The sequence below is a fragment of the Ictalurus furcatus genome, chromosome 26 (genome assembly GCF_023375685.1).
Source record: "Ictalurus furcatus strain D&B chromosome 26, Billie_1.0, whole genome shotgun sequence".
NCBI lineage: Eukaryota > Metazoa > Chordata > Actinopteri > Siluriformes > Ictaluridae > Ictalurus > Ictalurus furcatus.
In genome coordinates, this window is record NC_071280.1 from 14,098,582 (window position 1) to 14,118,808 (window position 20,227).

Sequence of the window (20,227 nt, forward strand, 5' to 3'; positions counted from 1 at the left end):
GTGCTAATATTTCCTTCCCTTTTTTATAGAGCCCAAATAGGAAGTGTAAAAGGTAGTGTTCTGTGGCAAAATATCACACACAAAGTGATCTTGGCCTTATAAAGATAAGTGAGAGGAGGATTAAAGTTAAAAGGGCTGTGTTATCCAGAGAGAGCGTAAGGATTACAAATCCCAGTAATGCCAGAACGTCACCTTCAGTGTAGTTACACCTAAACTGTGGAAAACTCTACCTCCGAGCCGTCCGTTTTAAAAAAAAGATTTTTTTTGTGAATAAAATGTTAGTTTTCTGATGAAAGAAATGAACACGTCGGCACGATTATATTTTTGTCTACAACACCGATTTCAAACATTTAATCACACACCTTCAGATCAAAAGCTTTTTAAGATCGTGAGAATCATTTCAGTCGAGTGTCCACAAACTTTTGAGCGGTAGTGTGTATACCAGCAGATGTTATAATGTACTTTGTCCTGTTAAATGTACATGAAGTGTCCTTGAGCTTGTGGAAAGGCGCTATATAAATAAAACGTATTCTTCTTCTTCTTCTTATTATTATAATAAAACCATGCAGATACAGGTCAAAAGCTTCAGTTAATGTTCACGTCAAACATAGGAATCGGGGAAAAATGTGATCTCATAGACTTTAACTGTGGCACGGGTTATTCTTGCTAGATGGACTGATATGAGTATTTCAGAAATCTCCTTGGGTTTGCATGCACAGGAGTCTCTAGAGTTTACACAGAATAATGCACAAAACATTCAGGGAGTGTCAGTTCTGCAGGCGGAAACGCTTTGTTGATGAGAGAGGTCAGAGGTGAGAAGACCAAACTGCTTTGAGCTGACAGGAAAGCTACAGTGACGGAAACAACCGCGGTGAGCAGAAAAGCATCTCAGAATGCACAACACATCAAACCTGATGGGCTACAACAGGAGAAGGCCATGTCGGGTTCTACTCCCGTCAAACGAGAACAGGTATCCGAGGCGATCACGGGAACAGGCTGACCGAAACTGGACAGCTGAAGATTTTCTACCTTGATAGTTACATGAATGATCGGGTGTACAGGCATTCCTGTACAGGCGTTAAAATTGCGGGTCTCTTAAAATGGAGGGCCTGTTTAGTTTCTGCTATTGAGTACTACGCTCACACATCAAAAGAGGAACAGCTACACCACACAAACTAGACACAACATTTTGTACCTGACTGACTGCTTTCGAGTAATGAGCTGTATTTTCCATGAACTAAATGTCAACCTCATAGCACAGCACAAGTTAATGACGCCCCCCTTTTATATCCGGCCTCAGTGCTAATTCACGTGTTGAATTTACTAAAGTGAATCAGGGAAAGCATTAAACTATAGTTTGGCAGTGTGCAAAAACAAACAAACAAACAAACAAACAAAAAACGCATGACACTAAAACAATGGAATTGTCCTAGGGCTGTAAAAACAAATTCAGAATTTCAATAAAATTACATATTCAAAGGCAAAACTCCACATAATGTAACATAAGAAATATTTTGGCTAAATGATGCATTTATCTTGCTGCATGAAAAGAAACTCTTAAAATAAATCCATGGACTTCATTTATCCATTCACCAATGATGTTCTATTGGTCATTAAGTGCACTACATACTGTACGTCCTACGACGCTCTTACACCCTAGAAGTCGTCAAAGGTAACGCCGTGCCTCATTTATCAAGCTGGATACAAACAGATTTATCCGTAAGTTGTTCAGAATAAGAATTTGGTATTCATGAAAATCCTGTAATCTCATAAAAATATTCGTCTCCCACTCGCATGAGAAGACTAACTGATGTAAACCTCGACTGCTCGGCTTAAAAATCCTATAATTCGTGAGGAATTACTGCACTTTTACATGCGGATGAACCTGTCAAGCTGAAATCGCTTACGTAATCCGATTACACACAAAAGTAAGGAAACCTTTGTTAACCCTAGTCAGTTCATATGAATGGGATTAACTAAAGAAATACTAAATATGAAAAATGAAAGAACGCAAGCCAACATAAAATCCATGAATTAAGACAAATAAGACCAGATTACATATGCTGCAGTACAGAAGGAGGTAGTGCTGCAGTGACTCAGTGTATATATTGGTTACTGATCAGGTATGTCTCAAGCTGCAACGTTCCGTATACTCCCTAGTGTGTTGCGCGACTTCCTATGGTGCATCAGACACACACAGTCTGTGTCAGTTCTTATGACACCCTCCTGCTTTTCCAACACGCCGTTGGAGAGGGCACATTGGTGTGGCTGAGAGTCACAAGACACTTTGCTTCGAATTAAGAATAAATAAATAAGTAATAGAAGAAGAAGACGACTTTGTCACATATACATTACAACACAGTGAAATTGTTTTCTTCGCATACCCCAACATGTTAGGAAGTTGGGGTCAGAGCGCAGGGTCAGCCATGATACAGCGCCCCCGGAGCAGAGAGGGTTAAAGGTCTTGCTCAAGGGCCCAACAGTGGCAGCTTGGCAGTGCTGGGGCTTGAACCCCCGACCTTCCGATCAGTAACCCAGAGCCTTAACCGCTGAGCCACTAATAAGGAGGAACTAATTTCCTGTCTGCAGCAGAGCAGTTTCCGTACCACACGATGACACATGATGTAAGGATGCTCTTCACTATGCACCTGTAGAAGGATGTGAGGACTTCCAGACAGGGCTTACAAGAAAATACCCGTGTCTCATTGGCTGACGGCTCTCAATTCTGCCAAACGCTAGCTCACGGTCCGTGTGAGGAAAAATTGTTATGCGCAGATTTTTTTTTTAAACCCGTAAATGTGTTGAAACTGAAACACTAAAATCCTCTGATGCTGAGCAGGAAAACAAGGCGTTTAAATGTCTATACGAGTTCCAGTTTACGTGAACGTGATATGAGCAGAGCATAAGGACAGATAATGTACTTTGCATGGCACTGTAGCAGCTAAACCCATACAGTGATAACTTAGCTGTGCCTCCCATTGGCTAGCGACACTAAACTAGCCTAGTTAGAAAAGTTTTACATTTTATCCGTCCGGTAATCCTACAAACAGTAACAACACACGAGACTTTGTCTGATCATGACATACACTGACGCATGATAAAATTACTGAAAGAACTACGAGTTTCACTTTGTAGTGTATTTTTGCAGGTTTTGAACGTAACTCATTAGTAATCCGATTACTTTTTACATGCAGTAATCAGTAATGTAATTACAATTTTAATGCAGTAATTCGTCATCTGTGGTGGATGACTGTTTTTGACTAATTTACCAAACACTGAATAGATGCGATTGGCATTCATCAACGTACGCAAGTGAGGACGAATAAAAAAAAATAAATAAAAAAATCAGCGTTTCTGAAACTTTTATAACTCCGGCGGAAAGTTTTCGTTCGGTTTGGCTTATGCAAACATTAACACACAACTTTACTGTAAGATTGTAAAAGGAGGCCCACTGATAGCAAGAACATTTCACCGCAAAAAAAAACCAAAACGCTAGCAATTTTTGGTCAACAAGATGCTTATCTTCCCCACCCCCAAGATATTAATAAGCAACTCCACAATTTTTGCAATTACCAAAGTGACTACAGTCCCACCCACTTATTTTTTATTGACTAGCAAGTCTGAGAGTCCTCGGCAAAGCACCTTTACCCTTCAGTGAACTGCTTTGTACGATGAGTGAATTTTATTTGCGTTTGGTCTACTTGAGTTGAAGTAGCGAACCTCTAAGGTAGATTTTGACATTTCAGAAGAAGCCATTTGTGATTTGGCCTCATTGGGAAGAGGAACTGATGGTCAATTTTTATAGGGTTACTTTGAAATAGAAGCCTAGCTACATATCAGCAACAACACAAAAACATTACTCATGACAAATAATAAGGAAAGTTAATCTAAATCTTTTAGCTCGATGATAAAATGATGCCCCTTTTTCCTCACAAAGTGACGCAATTACCATCTCATGCAGTTTCCACAACAGAAATACATGTGGTATTTGATTATTTGGATAACGTGTATACAGGAACAGTTACAGAAAGTTGTACTTTGCAGTAGGTTTATCAGATACGAGTCTTGTCTTATCAATTACTGGATGAGAGATTTCATCAGCGTCAGTGTCCACAACTGCAAAATGTGCACATGCAGACAGGAAGTTACATGTTTCCTTTTGGTTTGAAAGAAGGCACAAAGCAAAAACATGCAATACGAGCTCAATCTTACATTCACTCAAAACTGCTTCTTGTGAAAAGATATTTGCTTATGATTAACATTTTCTTACATAATAGACGACTCCTGAGCTCTCTTTATGAATCCGGATCCAGGATCAGGTTCTGCCATATTCTAATCACCAACATCAGTATAAATCCGTATACTGACACTGTACTTGATCTGGGAAAAAAGTAACCCCAATTGAGGACATCTTGAAGTGGTAGCTCAGTGGTTAAGACGCACCGCCAACATACAACTTCTGGGCCCTTGTGCAAGGTCTTTAACCCTCATATTCTCTGTTGTATAAATGGGATAAATGTGAGTCGCGCTGGATAAATGCTGTAGATGTAATCCAAATGTAATTAAGCCTTTTATTTGTCTTACACTACAGCAACTTTTTTTTATTATTACAGAATGACACATCATATCACCCCTCCCCCTTTGCTGTTATAATAACCTCCACTCTTCTGGGAAGGCTTTCCACTAAATTTTGGAGAACAGCTGTGGGGATGTGTGTTCATTCATCCACAAGAGCATTAGTGAGGTCAGGCACTGATGTCGGGGTGCAGTCGGTGTTCCAGTTCATCCGAAAGTGGGGTTGAGGTCAGGGCTCTGTTCAGGACACTCCAACTATGGCACACCATGTCTTCCTGGAGCTCGCTGGAGCTGTGCACAGGGGCATTGTCATGCTGGAACAGGTTTGTGCCTTTTAGACTCAGTGAAGGGAAATTGTAATGCTACAACATACAAAGCCGGTCTATACAATTGTGTACTCTCAACTTTGTGGCATCGGTTTAGGGAAGAACTACATATGGGTGTGACGGTCAGGTTTAGCGTATTTATCCACACGATAAAAAACAATGCTTCAGCGTCTAAGCAACGCAACAGGCACGGATTAGTGTCTTTACAAGTGTATGTTAAAGTAACTCAAGTTTCACGTTAGCAGAACTAAAACTACCGGACCATGGTAACCGATATAACTACGAATTTCAAACCATGTTCCTTTTTATGGGTTCATTTTCCGGAGTCTTGTGCCATTATTGTGAAAATGTACCTGCAAAACACAAGAACACACTGTGCTGTAAATCTGAGCAAATGGGTATAACTGAGGGTACAGAATCTGTGTTTGTTTTTGATGAGATGATGATGCACTTTCTGTTCACCTGTGGTCAAGTTGGACTTTCCCCTTGTAGTTGAGAAATGACTGACTGATAAAAAGATATAAACAAAGACAGACTGAAACTGGCAGCAACTCCTGTTGAGCTGTTTGTATATATGTGTGTGTGTGTGTGTGTGTGTGTGTGTGTGTGTATAAAATCCTGATGTAATGTGCACTTTAGTGAATTTACTGGCAGTCAGGTACAGAACACGCGCACGCGCCACACACACACACACACACACACACACACACTGCTTTCAGTCTCAGCCCCAGGAGGGATACTGCTCAACTTCTCATTAGATTTTTTATACAGTTTTATACACACTAATAAGTTAAAAGTTCAAAGTAGAGATACGATGTGACATTATTATTATTATTATTTTTTTTTTTTTTTAGACATATTACAAACTGATCTGATCTAATCGTCTATTTTTTAACATCAGAAGTTAGAACAAATTTCTTATTAAATCACATAAATTCTCAAAACTGGAAAAATCTAAGCAGGAAGTATTGAGGAAATATTAATCATTGATTATAATTGTTCTTGCTTTCGAAAGGAGCTTCTAAAAAGGAAAAACCTCAACTCTGTTGAGGCTACAGTGGTCACAGCTTCTTCGAAATTGGGAAGTTTAGATAAAGATTAGATAAAGATTAGATAAAGACCAGGCGACCAGGTTTTTCCAGTCGTCATCTGTCCCGTGCCCAACGCATCATCGGAATCCTGTTCTCGTCTGACAGGAGCGGAACCCGACGTGGTCTTCTGCTGTTGTAGCTCATCCGCCTAAAGGTTCAACGTGTTGTGCATTCTGAGATGCTTTTGTCCTCACCACAATTGTACACAGTAGTTATCTGAGTAACTGTAGCCTTTGTCAGCTCGAATCAGTCTGGCCATTCTCCGTTGACCTCCATCACCAACAAGGCGTTTCCATCTGCAGAACTGCTGCTCGCTGGGTGTTTTTTCTTTACCATTCTGAGTGAACTCTAGAGACTATTATGAGTGAAAATCCCAGGAGATCAGCAGTTACAGAAAACTCAAACCAGCCCTTCTGGCACCGACATCCGTCCCCCCCCAACCCCCCAACCCCCCAACCATTCTGAAGCTTCTGGCCTGTATCTGCATGATTTTATACACTGAGCTGCTACAACATGATTAATGATAATAATGATAATAATTAACATGATAATTGCATGATTGTGAATGTATACCGGTCTTCCTAATAAAGTGCTCCGTGAGTGTGTCTTTGTCTCAGGTTAGTAAGACAACCATCAGAGATGTTAATTCTCTCCCAGAACACTTCACACATCTGGGATTGTAGGTGGTACCTGCTGTGGTGGTGGCTGCTGGGCGTTTCTCCTAAGCTGCGCCAGCTGTGAGAGCAGCAGCTGTTGGTCCAGCATGTCCATGCGCTGCTGTCGCTGGATGTCCAACGTGGCTCCCATTCCCACTGGGGCCTCAGCGTGCGGCTCTGTGCCTGAGAACATGGGCTCCAGGAGCTGAGAGCTGCAGCGTGCCAGCCACTGTGGAACATACAGGAACCGCTGGAGAGCCAACACGTTATTGTAGTACAGCACGCCTGAGACCTGAACACACAGACGTGTGGGAAGATAGGAGCGTGGAGGCAGTTATAAAGAGGGACACAAACTAGAAATAATAGCTGGATTTCTTCACTATTAACATCTTAACATGAACTACATGGCCTTTTGCATTACTTGAATGAAAGAACATCTGTATAGCAAATTTCTATACATAATTCTGCACAACTGTAACGATAACATTTCCTTCCAAATTCAACCAGGGCATCTGAAACAAAACCGATGATGGTGTGCTGTGACTTCTGCGGATGGGAAGACGTGTGAAATGTTTATTAGGGTTTAGAAACAATTGACCTTATCGTTTCGATCAAAAACACTGTAAGTGCAAGACGGGGTGAGAGAAAGGATGTGCGGATTACAGATTGCACGGCACGTGGTTTAGCCGAGAAATTTCAAAGTTCAAAGCATTAAATTAGGATTTTTAACTCACCAATCCGCTCAGAGCCACAACCCACATGTAAGCACTAGAGGTCAGCAACTGATGGAGACAGAAATGCAGGTGACGTGATCAGTAAAACAATGTACAAATTAGGAACGAATCAACTGCAAAAAAAAAAAAAAAAAAAAAGGTCTTCCCCCAAGTGTTTTGTTATTCATTGATAGTGATAATGAAATGAGTAACCTAAATAATATTTAGCAATCAGGGGCATCATGGACATTCCAACCCTTCTCTGTTCTGTCCCCCCCCCCCCCACAAGTGAACTACTTGTACTCTGAGTTTTTAAGTTTAGTATCTTTAATAGTGGTCATTATCAGTATCAGTATCAGTACTGACACATCCTGATACTAAAGCCTTTGCAGCAGGTCACACAGCTCACCTGCAGGCCCACGATGTACACGAGAGACTTGTTGCTGATCGAGACGTAGTGCAGCAATTGAGTGACCTGAACTTGAGGGACGGAACAGAAGAAAGGCACAAAGAGGGCGAAGACTGGACCCAGCCTGAGTGTGAGAGAGAGAGAGAGAGAGAACCCACCTCAGTCAAAATAAAAACACACATTATTTGTAGCCAGTTTGTGTCTCCTTGTTAGCAAGTGACTGTGTTAGCTAGTGCTACTGGTTAACGCAACATAATAATGATGTTAAATAATAGTCACTGATTTACTCAACATGGTAGTGATGCTAATGCTAGCTAGCTTGCTAGTGACCTTAGCTATTCGTTTGCACGGTATACTACGTAGCCTAATGCTAGCTAGAGACTTTAGTTATTGTTTACACAGTATCATAGTTAGCTACCTTCATAGCAACTTTGTTTACAAAGTTACAAGACATAAGAACTAGCATTATCTGGGAGCGTATCTATGTTCCCAGAGTTCCTATGTCCCCCAGATTTATACGACACACAACAAACACATGGTGATTTAACGCTGGAGATAGGCTTCAGCCAAAGTCAGAGCTGGGACATGAGCGTTTACTGTGTTTTATAGGCTACAGTATGGCATTTCTTCAGTTTAGTGTCCACATTTCACTATAGTTCGTGCATGGAGTTGAGCTGTATGAAATGTATACATGTACGCATAACAGCTATTTTCAGAGCAGCATACATGACGGTTCGGCGTGTGCGACCTAGTTCATAACTTTCATACATTTCAAGTGATGGGATTTTTTTTATTCATTTAAATGCGTCTTTGGTGTTTAAAGTTAAAAAGGTAATAAAGTTCATAGGGCCCTGGGAAAATGAGTCCTGATTACATCAAACCTTTGGAAAAGTTTCCTTAATAAATATTGAATTGAGGAACATAGATATGACCCCTACTGTGTTTGGGTTGATACGCTAATGTTGCTAAACAAGGACAGGACAAGTCTTTTTTTTTCGTGATTAAGTGTTTAATAAATACGTGTTGGCATCATTTTTCCTTCATACTTTATTTATATTTGTGAACATTAAATAGAAATACAATTGAGGTTTTTGTTCGAGGTGCACAGCCCTGACTGTGGTGTGTGTGTGAATAAACATGGCTGTATCACTCAGTCTTTCGTGCACTTCAGCTTCCCTTTCTTATAATTATGCAAGTACGCTTATTATACAGAGTGAGAAAACCACAGGCTGTTTTCCCCCCTCTCCAAACCTCTGCCATCTCTATTAGCTGAATTGCATGTACAAACCACACACATGGGAACATTAACACTGTTTAAAAAAATAAAAATTAATATATATATATATATATATATATATATATATATATATATATATATATATATATATATATATATATATATATATATATATATATATATATATATACACACACATACATATTTTTTTAATGGCAACGATAGGAAACTCTGTGGCTCATTAAAGGGGACATGTCAAAACAGCAGCTCAATTTCAGCAACGGCCAAAGATGAAATACGTTATGAAAGTACAGGCTTGATGGTCTGGTGATGGAGATTTGAATTGCGAAATATGACAAAATGAGGAACAAGAGAATACTGTGGTCGGAGAAAGATGACTGATCGACAGAATCGGCTTCTGCAACTCGATTAGACAAATTGGAGACGTATGAACTGTGGCCTGGTTTAAATGTTGCCTTGCTTCCGGTGACAAGCGACCAAGTGACTCAAACTCACTACAGAATACTAATGACAACACAAGGGGGAAATACTCAGAAATGTGAATTTTGGTTAAAAGAGAGGTCACATGGAGAGTGAGCGAGAGTGAGAACCACAGAGTAGAATATTTTATTCCGTCGGAGCTGCGTCACATAACATGATGTTACATTTACATTTATTCATTTGGCAGATGCTTTTATCCAAAGCAATAGAAAAAGCCGATATATACCAAGCAGAGAATTACACGAGTAGTGCTTCCATACAAGAATTAAATTGATTCTCGCAAGAGGACCAAAGTTCACAGACTGGAGGTGTGAGAACAGATTTTTTTTTTTTGTTGGAGTGGGGACAAGTTAGGGCTTAGTTAAGTGCTCACGGAAGACGTGGGTCTTTAGCGGTTTGTTGAAGATAGTGACAGATTCTGCTGTCTGGATTGAGGTCAGAAGTTCATTCCACCACTGACAGTCAGTTTGAAGGTTCTGGAAAGGGACCTCATGTCTCGCGGAGGTTGATCGCAGGTTACGGGAAGGAACATAAACCTCAAGGAGGGTGTTGAGGTACAGACAAGGTCTTTCACACACCCATTCACAAACTATGGACATGCCAAACCATCCTACAGTGCATGTCTTTGGACTGGGAGAGGAAACTGGAGTACCCAGAGGAAACCCCGGGGAGAAGCTCTGTGCACGCTGGGAAGATTCAGGAATCGAACCCCACAACCCTGGAGGTGCGAGGCAAACGTACCATAAAGCCACCGTACCCCTGCTTCAACAACTACAACAACAAAAATAAAATAAATAAATAAATATATATACAGATATTACACGCACATAAACATACACACAATATATGTCCAAAAGGTTGTGAACACCCGACCATCACACCCACGTGTGGTTCTTCCCCAAATTGTTGCCTCTTAATCTCCAAAATCTAGTGGAAAGCCTTCCCAGAAGAGTGGAGGTCATAATAACAGTAAGCGGGGAATAAATCTGGAATGGGAGGCAACAAGAATATATGGGCGTGATGGTCAAACTTCACATACTATACAGGATGATGCCTGAGGGGCAAATAAAGGGTAGATACTTAAATTCAGTTACGTACGTTACTACCCTGAAGTGGATTATTATTCCTATAGAAGCAAGAGTTTTAGTCCTTTTGTTCCACAGCAATTTGCCAGTGATGAATTTTTAGTTTAACCTCTTAACAAGTGAATCATCCTACTTCAGTTCTTCATTTCCTTTCACTTGTAGTGTAACCAAGGAACCAAAACGGTCCTGTGGTGGAAAACACAAGTTACAGCTTTACTTCTGCGGTGCTTGTGTGCTGACACCGGAGACTCCTTCCAGAAATATGAAAGAAACGTCTGTTCACAGAGAGCGTCTGCCAAACACTTGAAGAAATCCCCGTGCGAGTTGTTACTAGACAAATGGTTGTGTGTCAGAACAATAATATAAATTATACATTATATATTAATATAAAACGTGATTTGTCTTGCAACTCCACAAGACGTTTTTTTTTTATCTAGCTTGTCCTGTAAAATGGATAAATCATATCTGGGGGAAATATAAACACCTTATGTACGTCATGGTTACCTGAAATGCGAAATCCTTGATCAACTTATTATAATATACAAAATTCAAATATGCCCTTTAGATTCAGTTCCACATTAACGTCAAACTGTCTGAGGACTGAGTTTCATTTCTCCAAATGAACCTCAACTGCCTCCCTCATGACAAGAACGGAGGAGGTGCAGGAAAAAAAAAAAAATGAGTCGGAAAATGGAAAGGAAATGGTGTGGTTTGTGAAACCTGCTTTGGAGCTGCGCATTTCAAAATTTCAGATAGTTGAGGTTCGCAATTATGTGATAAGGGAGGGGAACAAATATACACGCAGATTGTGTGAGAACTTGCGAGGTGTGTCTTGGTTTGATATGCACGAGGAAGTCTGCGTTGCCCGCTCAGAGAAATAAGCTGCTGCTCAACTGTTTGGTGAGTCTGTGATTTTTTCGGATTGAATTTAAAGGCTGAAAGAAAAGAAAAACCATTTCTTTTTTTTCCCCCATGTAGCAGTAGCATTAATATATATATATATATATATATATATATATATATATATATATAAAAATAAAATCAGAAAAACGTAAGATTTTAAAGAAAACACCCAAAAGCTGACCTACCTATGGCTGTTCAACGTTTTTTTTTGGCACCTTTAACACGAGTTTGTGGTCATGCAAATGTGTGAGTGACTCAGGCGATGCCTATAAACCAAGAGAATTCTTTTTTTTTTACTAGAAACCATTAGTGAATAGTTTGTTGCAATGTGTAAGACGACGTTTTCAGGAGGAAATACCATACGCATTCTTTGGAGTCGTTGAAATCATTTTAAAGAGAGACGTTCCTGAAGATTTACAGAATAACACCACTTTGGGTTCGGTCACTCCATACATGGAAGAAATTCGATGCAATTAAGGTAATAGAAATTTCTACGAAAGCTACGCTGAATTCAGCCTGCTGTTTTGAGATGCATATTTACGCCTTTTCTGAAGACATGTCAGTACTCAGTCTTGTGCTAGTCTTTTCAGTAGCTTTTATTTTCTACTATTTCTCTTTGTTTAGGTTGTTCTGTTAATGTAGGTGTAAATTTGTCCGGTGCTGGTAGATAGGTTCAAAGTTGATGTCTATGAAAGTGTGTTATTTTCCTTGAAGCTCTGACCTTAGTCCTGCTAACTACAACAACTTGTTAACTTGTTTTTCCTAATGTAGCTATTTTTAAATACTATTATGCTTAGGTTCCAGCATCTCATTCCCTTAGATAGCCGTCTCATCCTGCTGTATCTATAGACAGAAATCAAACGCAGAACCTTTATGCTAACACCGGGTCACAATTAAAGCTGATTGAACACATTCCCAAAAATGTTGTGATATTTTTGGTGCTTTTTTTTTTCTTTCTAAAAGTATAGGGAAGCTGATCCTACTCTTTTTTTTTAAAAAAAAAGGTTATTTGCGTGGTGAACAGTTCTAGCTTTCTAAAATGGCGTTCTGGAGTGTACATCAGTATAATTAACATTTGAAAATTCTTAAATTAACATCTCTTAAGAGGTTCCTCAGTCAGGTTCCTCTAGAGTAAAACCCTGTGGTTAAAAAAAAAAAAAAGAAAAAAAGAAAGAAAAAAAGAAAGAAAAAAAACAGGAAAAAAAAAAAAAAAAGAACCTTTGAGGGAGTTTTTGTTTTCTACAGTCAAATGGTTTTGTGGGTGTCCAGGTGTTTTCACAAAAATAGACCGAAAGTAAAGGTGTTGACTTTATTTTTGGTTCTAAAATAGAACTTACAATGAAAATATCCATTTCTGCTTTCAGTCTCTTCATCAATCTGTGATAATGTCTACACAAGTCAACTGCACCAACCTGTACTCCCACTATCTAGTGGCACGTGTGTTCATGCCACTGGCCTACTCCATCATCTGTCCACTGGGGCTGCTGGGCAACGCTCTGGCACTGCATGTCACCTACACCAAGCTGACCAAACTCAACTCCAGCACAGTGTACTCTGCCAACCTGGCAGTGTCGGACTTGCTCTTCTGCCTGGTGCTGCCATTGCGGGCCATGTACTACGCCTTGGGCTTCCACTGGCCTCTGGGAGAGGGACTATGCAAGGCCACAGCCTTGCTCTTCTACCTCAATTGCTATGCAGGTGTTAATTTTATGACCTGTCTTGCTGTGGATCGCTTTGTTTCCGTAGCACTGCGGCCGAGGTTTGTGTGGCTCCGGAAAATGCGGAACGTGAAGGTCATTTGCGTGTTAATGTGGGTGCTGGTGTTGGCGCAGACGCTGCCATTACTGACCATGCCCATGACTCATACGGAGCAGGATGGCAAAATTACTTGCATGGAGTACCCTAATTTCGAGCGCACTGTCCAAGGCTTGCCTTACATTCTGATTGGAGCTGTGGTTTTGGGCTACGGGATTCCGTTGGGGACGATCCTCTTCTGTTACTCGGCGCTCTCACACAGACTGCGGCAGGCTGCCAAGTCCAACCGTTTGACCGAGCGCTCTGGAAGGACGCATAAGGCACGGTCAGTGATCGCTGGCGTGGTGCTGGTGTTTGTCGTGTGTTTCAGCCCGTACCACGTGGACCTGCTGCAATATGTGATTCGGAAGCTCGTGTCGGAGCCGAACTGCGAAGAGCAGCACTCTTTCCAAATCTCCCTGCACATCACTGTGTGCCTCATGAACTTCAACGCGTGCCTTGACCCATTTGTTTACTTCTTCGCGTGCAATGGCTACAAGAAGAAAGTGCTGAACCTGCTGAAGCGCAGGGTCAGCCCGTCGCTCTCCAGTGCAGCACCCAGTTCACCCGAGAGCTCAGGAGCTCATGAACAAGTATCCCACCACAACAGACATCTGATTCTGAACACCCTCAAGAACAGCTCCTGAACCTCAAAACCCCTCATGGCAGCCCTCAGACAGGATCTATTTTCTGGAGGTACATCTAGACCAATTTGCACTGGACAAGAGATTTCTCAATACAGAGCTGGCAGAGTTTACATGAAGAGTTTCATCACACCAAAACAAGTACTCATACATACATTTCATATCTTCAAGGAAAACCTTAACCTTTGTTATAACTACTTGTTGTAGTGCTTGTGTCTGTTCAAGGTGTCTTAATTAATTTGATACATTCCCAATTTGTGCTGTCCCATTGGGGGAAAAGTTACCCGTAGAACAGAGGCTTTCCTTTGAGATAAGGGATCTAGTAGAACCCCTTTAGGAAGGCAGAACCCTTGACGGAAAATATAAACGTTTTTGAACATCATCGATATTTTATTGTTTGGAAAATCTAGTCAGTCAACACTTGGTTCAAGGTTAGTACGAGTTTGACGTAATAGAAAAAGATCACTTCCTGAAGTGTCGCCGTAGTAGAAAAACAAAAACAAACAAACAAACACAAAATCTCTTTCCCAACACGTCAATTCACACGGTACTTATTCACTTATCTGAGGTTCTACCGGTCCTTTTATAGGATCTACACAATCTTTTCAGAGTTTTTAAGGGAATGAGAATCTACCTGACATGACTGGTTGGAGTGGGTTTAAAATTCATACAGATACTATGCTACTAACTACATTACCATGCTTCCGGATATAAAAACGATCCTCTCCGAATAGGGCTTGGGATGGATTACTTCCATGGAGTGCATGCGCAAGGAGAAAACCAGGAGAGTGAGGGGAACCGCTTAATATGGATAGAATATTGAAATGGTAGAGCAGAATATCAACGCAGATATTTCTATTATATTAAGACTACAGGAATTGTGGTACAGATCAATATACATATATCAGATGTATAGACGGTATGTATAGAATATGCATACAATGTGTGTATGTATAAAATATAAAAGTGTCCAAGCAGTAAATGGCAATGAATAAATTGTGTGTGTGTATATATGTATATATATATATATATATATATATATATATATATATATATATATATATATATATTTTCCTTTTCCCTTAAATGGGACTGCATTCATCAAACAAATGTAAAGAGTATTCTATTTCTCATGAGACGTGGATTTTATACTGTAGTTTACTGCTTGAAAAATACCTGAACACACCTTGCAGGCTGTTCTGCTTAAATACGAGTCCAGTTTTTGTGCCCGGGATACACTTTCAAATGTGAAATGAGTGAATGTCTCGAGGAAATATAATCATCTCGTGATAAGAAAGAGTCGATAAAAGATAGCATTTTGGGGACAGGACTGTCAAAACGCACGTCCTTCAACTCCATATTTGTTCTCAGACCCGAATGAGCTGAAAGTTAAAGACACAGCTATTGGGGAGATGCATGTTCCTATACAGATATCTAGAGGACATTCATGTTGTAACGCTGTGTAATCTGTGCATCTCAATGACACCAGTGAGTCAGAGAGTACGGCAAAAAGTCCCACTGCTTTTTAGACAACATATAAGCCAGGAATTAATGACGAACCCCACGGTTTTAGTACAACACAGTGTAGCAAATGTGTGGTTGTATACAAGAAAATGTCGATTTCTTAAGATACCTTGCAAAAGCACACAGAACTATTTCGCAACCTTAATGCAAGAACGTTATTAAATAGTTATATAATCAGTAAAGCTAATTATAATAATTAGTCACCTATTACGGTTTTGAAACGTGCCTAAATTGGTTTTAAAATTTTTGTCTCATACGACAGATTTACATGCATCCGAGGTCAAAAAACAATTTAACGCACTCATAATTTAAATTGCAGCATTACCTTTTTTCCCCCCAGTGTCACAGACGACTCGTTCAATGATCCGTTCTATATGATTCGTTCTAAACTCCTCCTTTCAGAGAGCATACTCTGCTCCGATTGGTCAGATGTCCAAGTCTGTTGTGATTGTTCTAACGCTGTCAGCGTGTGTTTAAAAGGAAACGCCCACTACCATTACGAGTATCGGCTTGATGAAGATCAGAGGCGGGGCTTTGTGTTACAAATCTACGTAGGTTTGTACAGGGAGTAAGTCTGGAATCACTAGCGATTCGTTTCAACTTTTCAGAATCGGTTCCTTCTTTTGGGAGTCGATAACTCCGTTTGTCGTGCGCTTTAATTTTCGAAACTTTGCAGACGCTTTTACATTCACAAACAGCTCTATAAAGCACCACAGGAATGGTAATATTTGAAAAACCATAATAGGTGCACTTTAATTTATTATTATAATTTTTTTTTTTAATTATTTAAAGAAAACGTATAAAATGTTATTAAACAATTTGTTTAAATGAGTGATTTTCTTTTAGCAATAAGGAAGAAAAAAAATCCAAAGCCAAACAAAATCTGAACCTCCAACCCTGAGACAAACACCCTACCCCACTGCAGCATTAGGTGGTGGTAATTGGACACTTTCAAATAAATACTAGAAACTTCCGCACTACAGAAAAGTGTTATCACATATTGGTAAATGTTCACACAGATGTAGAACCTAACAGAAACACATACGGCGTTTTTCCAGTGCACAGTGCAGTACGGCTCGGCTCGACTCACTTTTTGGGGGTTTTCCACTGTGGATAGTGCCTGGTACCTGGTACCTTTTTTTAGTACCACTTCGGTCGAGGTTCCGAGCGAGCCGAGCCGACACTAACTGTGAGCCACGCACTGATGGAGTAGGAATTCTCCTTAACGAGTGGTTCTGTATTGTGCCTGAATAAATGTGTGTCATTTAATACATACTTTGCGTATAGTAATATTCTATTAATTGAAAATTATGTATTGTTTATCTTTGTAATTTTATCTGTAATGAGGTTTCCGTCTTAGATTTTTACATCTCGCTTGTTACCGATTTCCAAACAGGCGTTTGAGGAAGTCTCTCCCGTCACGGCTGAATCTAACTTACTCATACCGAGCACTACGACGGTTCTAACGCTGCTATTTTACATCTTTAATAGGCTCCGCGTTCAGTGAACAGGAAAGGGGTTTGGAATACGGCCCGACCGTGTATTTGTACACGACTTCCATAATACAACGCTATTCCTGCGTGAAGGCGAGTGGAAGACGGCACCCGACACTAAACTGCAGTGGAAAAGCAAGCTCGGAAACGAGTCGAGCCGTTGCGTGCGGTGGAAAAACCACTTTAGTTCTTCCTTGATTGGATCAAGAACGTTTAAACTGACTGGCTGACAAAACCAGCAAAGCAGAACAAAATTATTAAGAGCTGATTAAAAAAATGCCACATTATGAAAAACCACCCTTTTAATAGTTTATAAATAATTCCATAATGGTGAAAAATACCTTTTTACTTATTCGTGGGGTGTTTTTTATTTATTTATTTTTTATACCATTGTCAAATGCTACACTGACACATGCTTGTTTTGTGGTGAAATGAACCGATTGGTGTTCGGGTTCACTCCAAAGTGGCACAGCGATGCCCTTTTTTTATGTCCAACACGCTCCACAAACTGCACACTCCAGCACCTTTTTGTTCGGGCCCTATAGGATCCCAGTGTTACGACTGAACGTCAGCTAAAACCCTAACATGCATGCAGAGGAAATTTTGATGAAAGAGAAAACGAAGCCACAGTTTTATCAAAGGAAACGGTCTTTCTTAGAAACACAGTTCCTCTCAGCACGTCCCTGAGAACAACGTACAGTATGGTACTGCTCTCTGTGTGCACACAGCACGCTCAGGTGGCCGAGACACACAACTGCATGAGTTTTAAGCACTGTTCTTAAGTAAAGTAAGAATGTATTGTAATGATTATGTTAAATATTTAATAACAATGCATTCTATTACAGGTTTAGGTGTAGTTATAATCATCCAGCAAATATTTTAAATACTGGTACAAACTCAATCACTGCGATGAATAGAATGGATTGTTGACTCACAGTCCGGCCGGTAGCACGTCCACCTGCAGCTCAAACAGGAAGTGAACAGCCTCGGCCAACAGGAAGTCCAGAAATCCAGACAGAACCCAGGTTCCAAACAGGAAGGACTAACATCAACACATGAGAACAGAAGAGTGCACATCAGACACAAAAGATTAGTTTTTAAAAAACATTTTAGAGTATTAAATTGTAACAGGAAATCCAGTTTTTATTAATATGCCAGTTGGAAATGCCTCCAATGCTGTCCCGCTTCACCAGGTATACACCGGGACACAGGGGAACACTGGCTCTTATATCTTATAAGAGCTTTAAAGAAACACTTTCTGGTCACATGATCAGTCTAACATGTTTTTCTGTAGAGCAGAACTAGTCACACTGTCTAATATTACTGCATGATAAAAAGAGAAAATGTGTTGAAAGCTGAGAAGAAAAGCTGAGAAGTTTCATAGCGAGAGAGAGTGGGTGTGAGTGTGAGAGATGACAGCCCTGAGCTGTGAAACCCCAGTATCTCTGTTACACACATTTTCCCTTCTACATGCTCATCTAACGTTTAGTTCTATATGGTAAAATACAGTGATTACAAAGAGCTGAAAGAGGTGGGAGAGGAAAGAGGGAGGAAGAAAGGAAGGAAGGAAGAAAAAAAGACTTTAAAAAAATGGAAGGATAAAAGGAATATAGAGATAAGGAAAATGAAGAAAGAAAAATTAAGTGAAAAAAGTAAAAATCGAATCGTGAACAACTGATAGAAAAAGAAAAACAAACAAAAGACAGTAAGGAATGGAGGGATAAAGACAAAGTAAGGAGAAATTGGGTGAAAGTAAAAATCAAAAAGTGAAAAAGAAAGTAAGAAGGTTTCTTGTTATGTTACTGTATGTGAGCGTGTGCGAGCGTATATGAGTGTATGTGAAAGTGTAAGTGTATGTGAACGTGTGTGAGAATATACAAGTGTATGTAAGTGTATGTGAGCGTATGTGAGCGTGTGGGAGCGTATGTGAGGGTGTGTATGTGAGCGTGTGCAAGTGTATGTAAGCGTGTGTGAGTTTGTGTAAGGGTATGTAAGGGTATGTGAGTGTGTGTAAGAGTATGTAAGTGTGTGTAAGGGTATGAGAGTGTGTGTAAGGGTATGTAAGGGTATATGAGTGTGTGTAAGGGTATGTGAGTGTGTGTAAGGGTATGTAAGGGTATGTGAGTGTGTGTAAGGGTATGTGAGTGTGTGTAAGGGTGTGTGAGTGTGTGTAAGGGTGTGTGAGTGTGTGTGTAAGGGTGTGTGAGTGTGTGTGTAAGGGTATGTGAGTGCGTGTGAGTGCGTGTAAGGGTATGTAAGGGTATGTGAGTGTGTGTAAGGGTATGTAAGGGTATGTGAGTGTGTGTAAGGGTATGTAAGGGTATGTGAGTGTGTGTAAGGGTATGTGAGTGTGTGTAAGGGTGTGTGAGTGTGTGTAAGGGTGTGTGAGTGTGTGTGTAAGGATATGTGAGTGTGTGTAAGGATATGTGAGTGCGTGTAAGGGTATGTGAGTGCGTGTAAGGGTATGTAAGGGTATGTAAGGGTATGTGAGTGTGTGTAAGGGTATTTGAGCGTGTGTAAGGGTGTGTGAGTGTGTGTGTAAGGATGTGTGAGTGTGTGTGTAAGGATGTGTGAGTGTGTGTGTAAGGATGTGTGAGTGTATGTGAGTGTGTGTAAGGGTATGTGAGTGTGTGTAAGGGTGTGTGAGTGTGTGTGTAAGGATATGTGAGTGTGTGTAAGGATATGTGAGTGCGTGTAAGGGTATGTGAGTGCATGTGAGTGCGTGTAAGGGTATGTAAGGGTATGTGAGTGTGTGTAAGGGTATTTGAGCGTGTGTAAGGGTATGTGAGCGTGTGTAAGGGTATGTGAGCGTGTGTAAGGGTATGTGAGCGTGAGTAAGGGTGTGTGAGCCTGTGTAAGGGTGTGTGAGCGCGTATAAGGGTATGTGAGGGTGTGAGTGTGTCTAAGGGTATGTGAGTGTGTGTAAGGGTGTGTGTAAGGGTATGTAAGGGTATGTGAGTGTGTGTGTAAGGGTATGTGAGTGTGTGTGTAAGGGTATGTGAGTGTGTGTGTGTAAGGGTATGTGAGTGTGTGTGTAAGGGTATGTAAGGATATGCGAGTGCGTGTAAGCGTATGTGAGTGCGTGTAAGCGTATGCGAGTGCGTGTAAGCTTAGGCGAGTGCGTGTAAGCTTAGGCGAGTGCGTGTAAGCTTATGCGAGTGTGTGTGTAAGGGTATGTAAGGATATGCGAGTGTGTGTAAGGATATGCGAGTGTGTGTAAGGATATGCGAGTGCGTGTAAGCGTATGTGAGTGCGTGTAAGCGTATGTGAGTGCGT

At 40.5% G+C, this 20,227-nt stretch overlaps 2 protein-coding genes across 5 annotated transcripts in view; one reads left to right on the plus strand and one right to left on the minus strand.

Moving 5' to 3' along the window:
• Positions 1-20,227, minus strand: part of ubac2 (UBA domain containing 2) — a 28,806-nt gene that overhangs the window by 4,768 nt on the left and 3,811 nt on the right. For both annotated transcript variants that reach the window (XM_053615483.1, XM_053615482.1), the window contains exons 4-7: positions 17,887-17,993; positions 7,771-7,894; positions 7,383-7,430; positions 6,683-6,940 (exon numbers count right to left, since the gene is read on the minus strand). In XM_053615483.1, the coding sequence (XP_053471458.1) occupies positions 6,683-6,940; positions 7,383-7,430; positions 7,771-7,894; positions 17,887-17,993 (537 nt within the window). The remainder of the gene's footprint in view (positions 1-6,682; positions 6,941-7,382; positions 7,431-7,770; positions 7,895-17,886; positions 17,994-20,227) is intronic.
• gpr183b (G protein-coupled receptor 183b) lies at positions 10,950-16,731 on the plus strand. 3 transcript variants are annotated; one of them, XM_053615485.1, is made up of 3 exons: positions 10,950-11,493; positions 11,797-11,974; positions 12,861-16,731. In XM_053615485.1, the coding sequence occupies exon 3, from the start codon at positions 12,882-12,884 to the stop codon at positions 13,935-13,937; it is 1,056 nt and encodes a 351-aa protein (XP_053471460.1). In that variant the 5' UTR covers positions 10,950-11,493; positions 11,797-11,974; positions 12,861-12,881; the 3' UTR covers positions 13,938-16,731. The 3 variants fall into 3 exon arrangements, with proteins under 3 accessions (XP_053471460.1, XP_053471461.1, XP_053471459.1); XM_053615486.1 differs by having other exon boundaries at positions 11,832-11,974; XM_053615484.1 differs by lacking the exon at positions 11,797-11,974.

Excerpts from the sequence above, each read along its gene's own strand:
- gpr183b (XM_053615485.1), top strand. The coding sequence starts at position 12,882 with ATGTCTACACAAGTCAACTGCACCAACCTGTACTCCCACTATCTAGTG.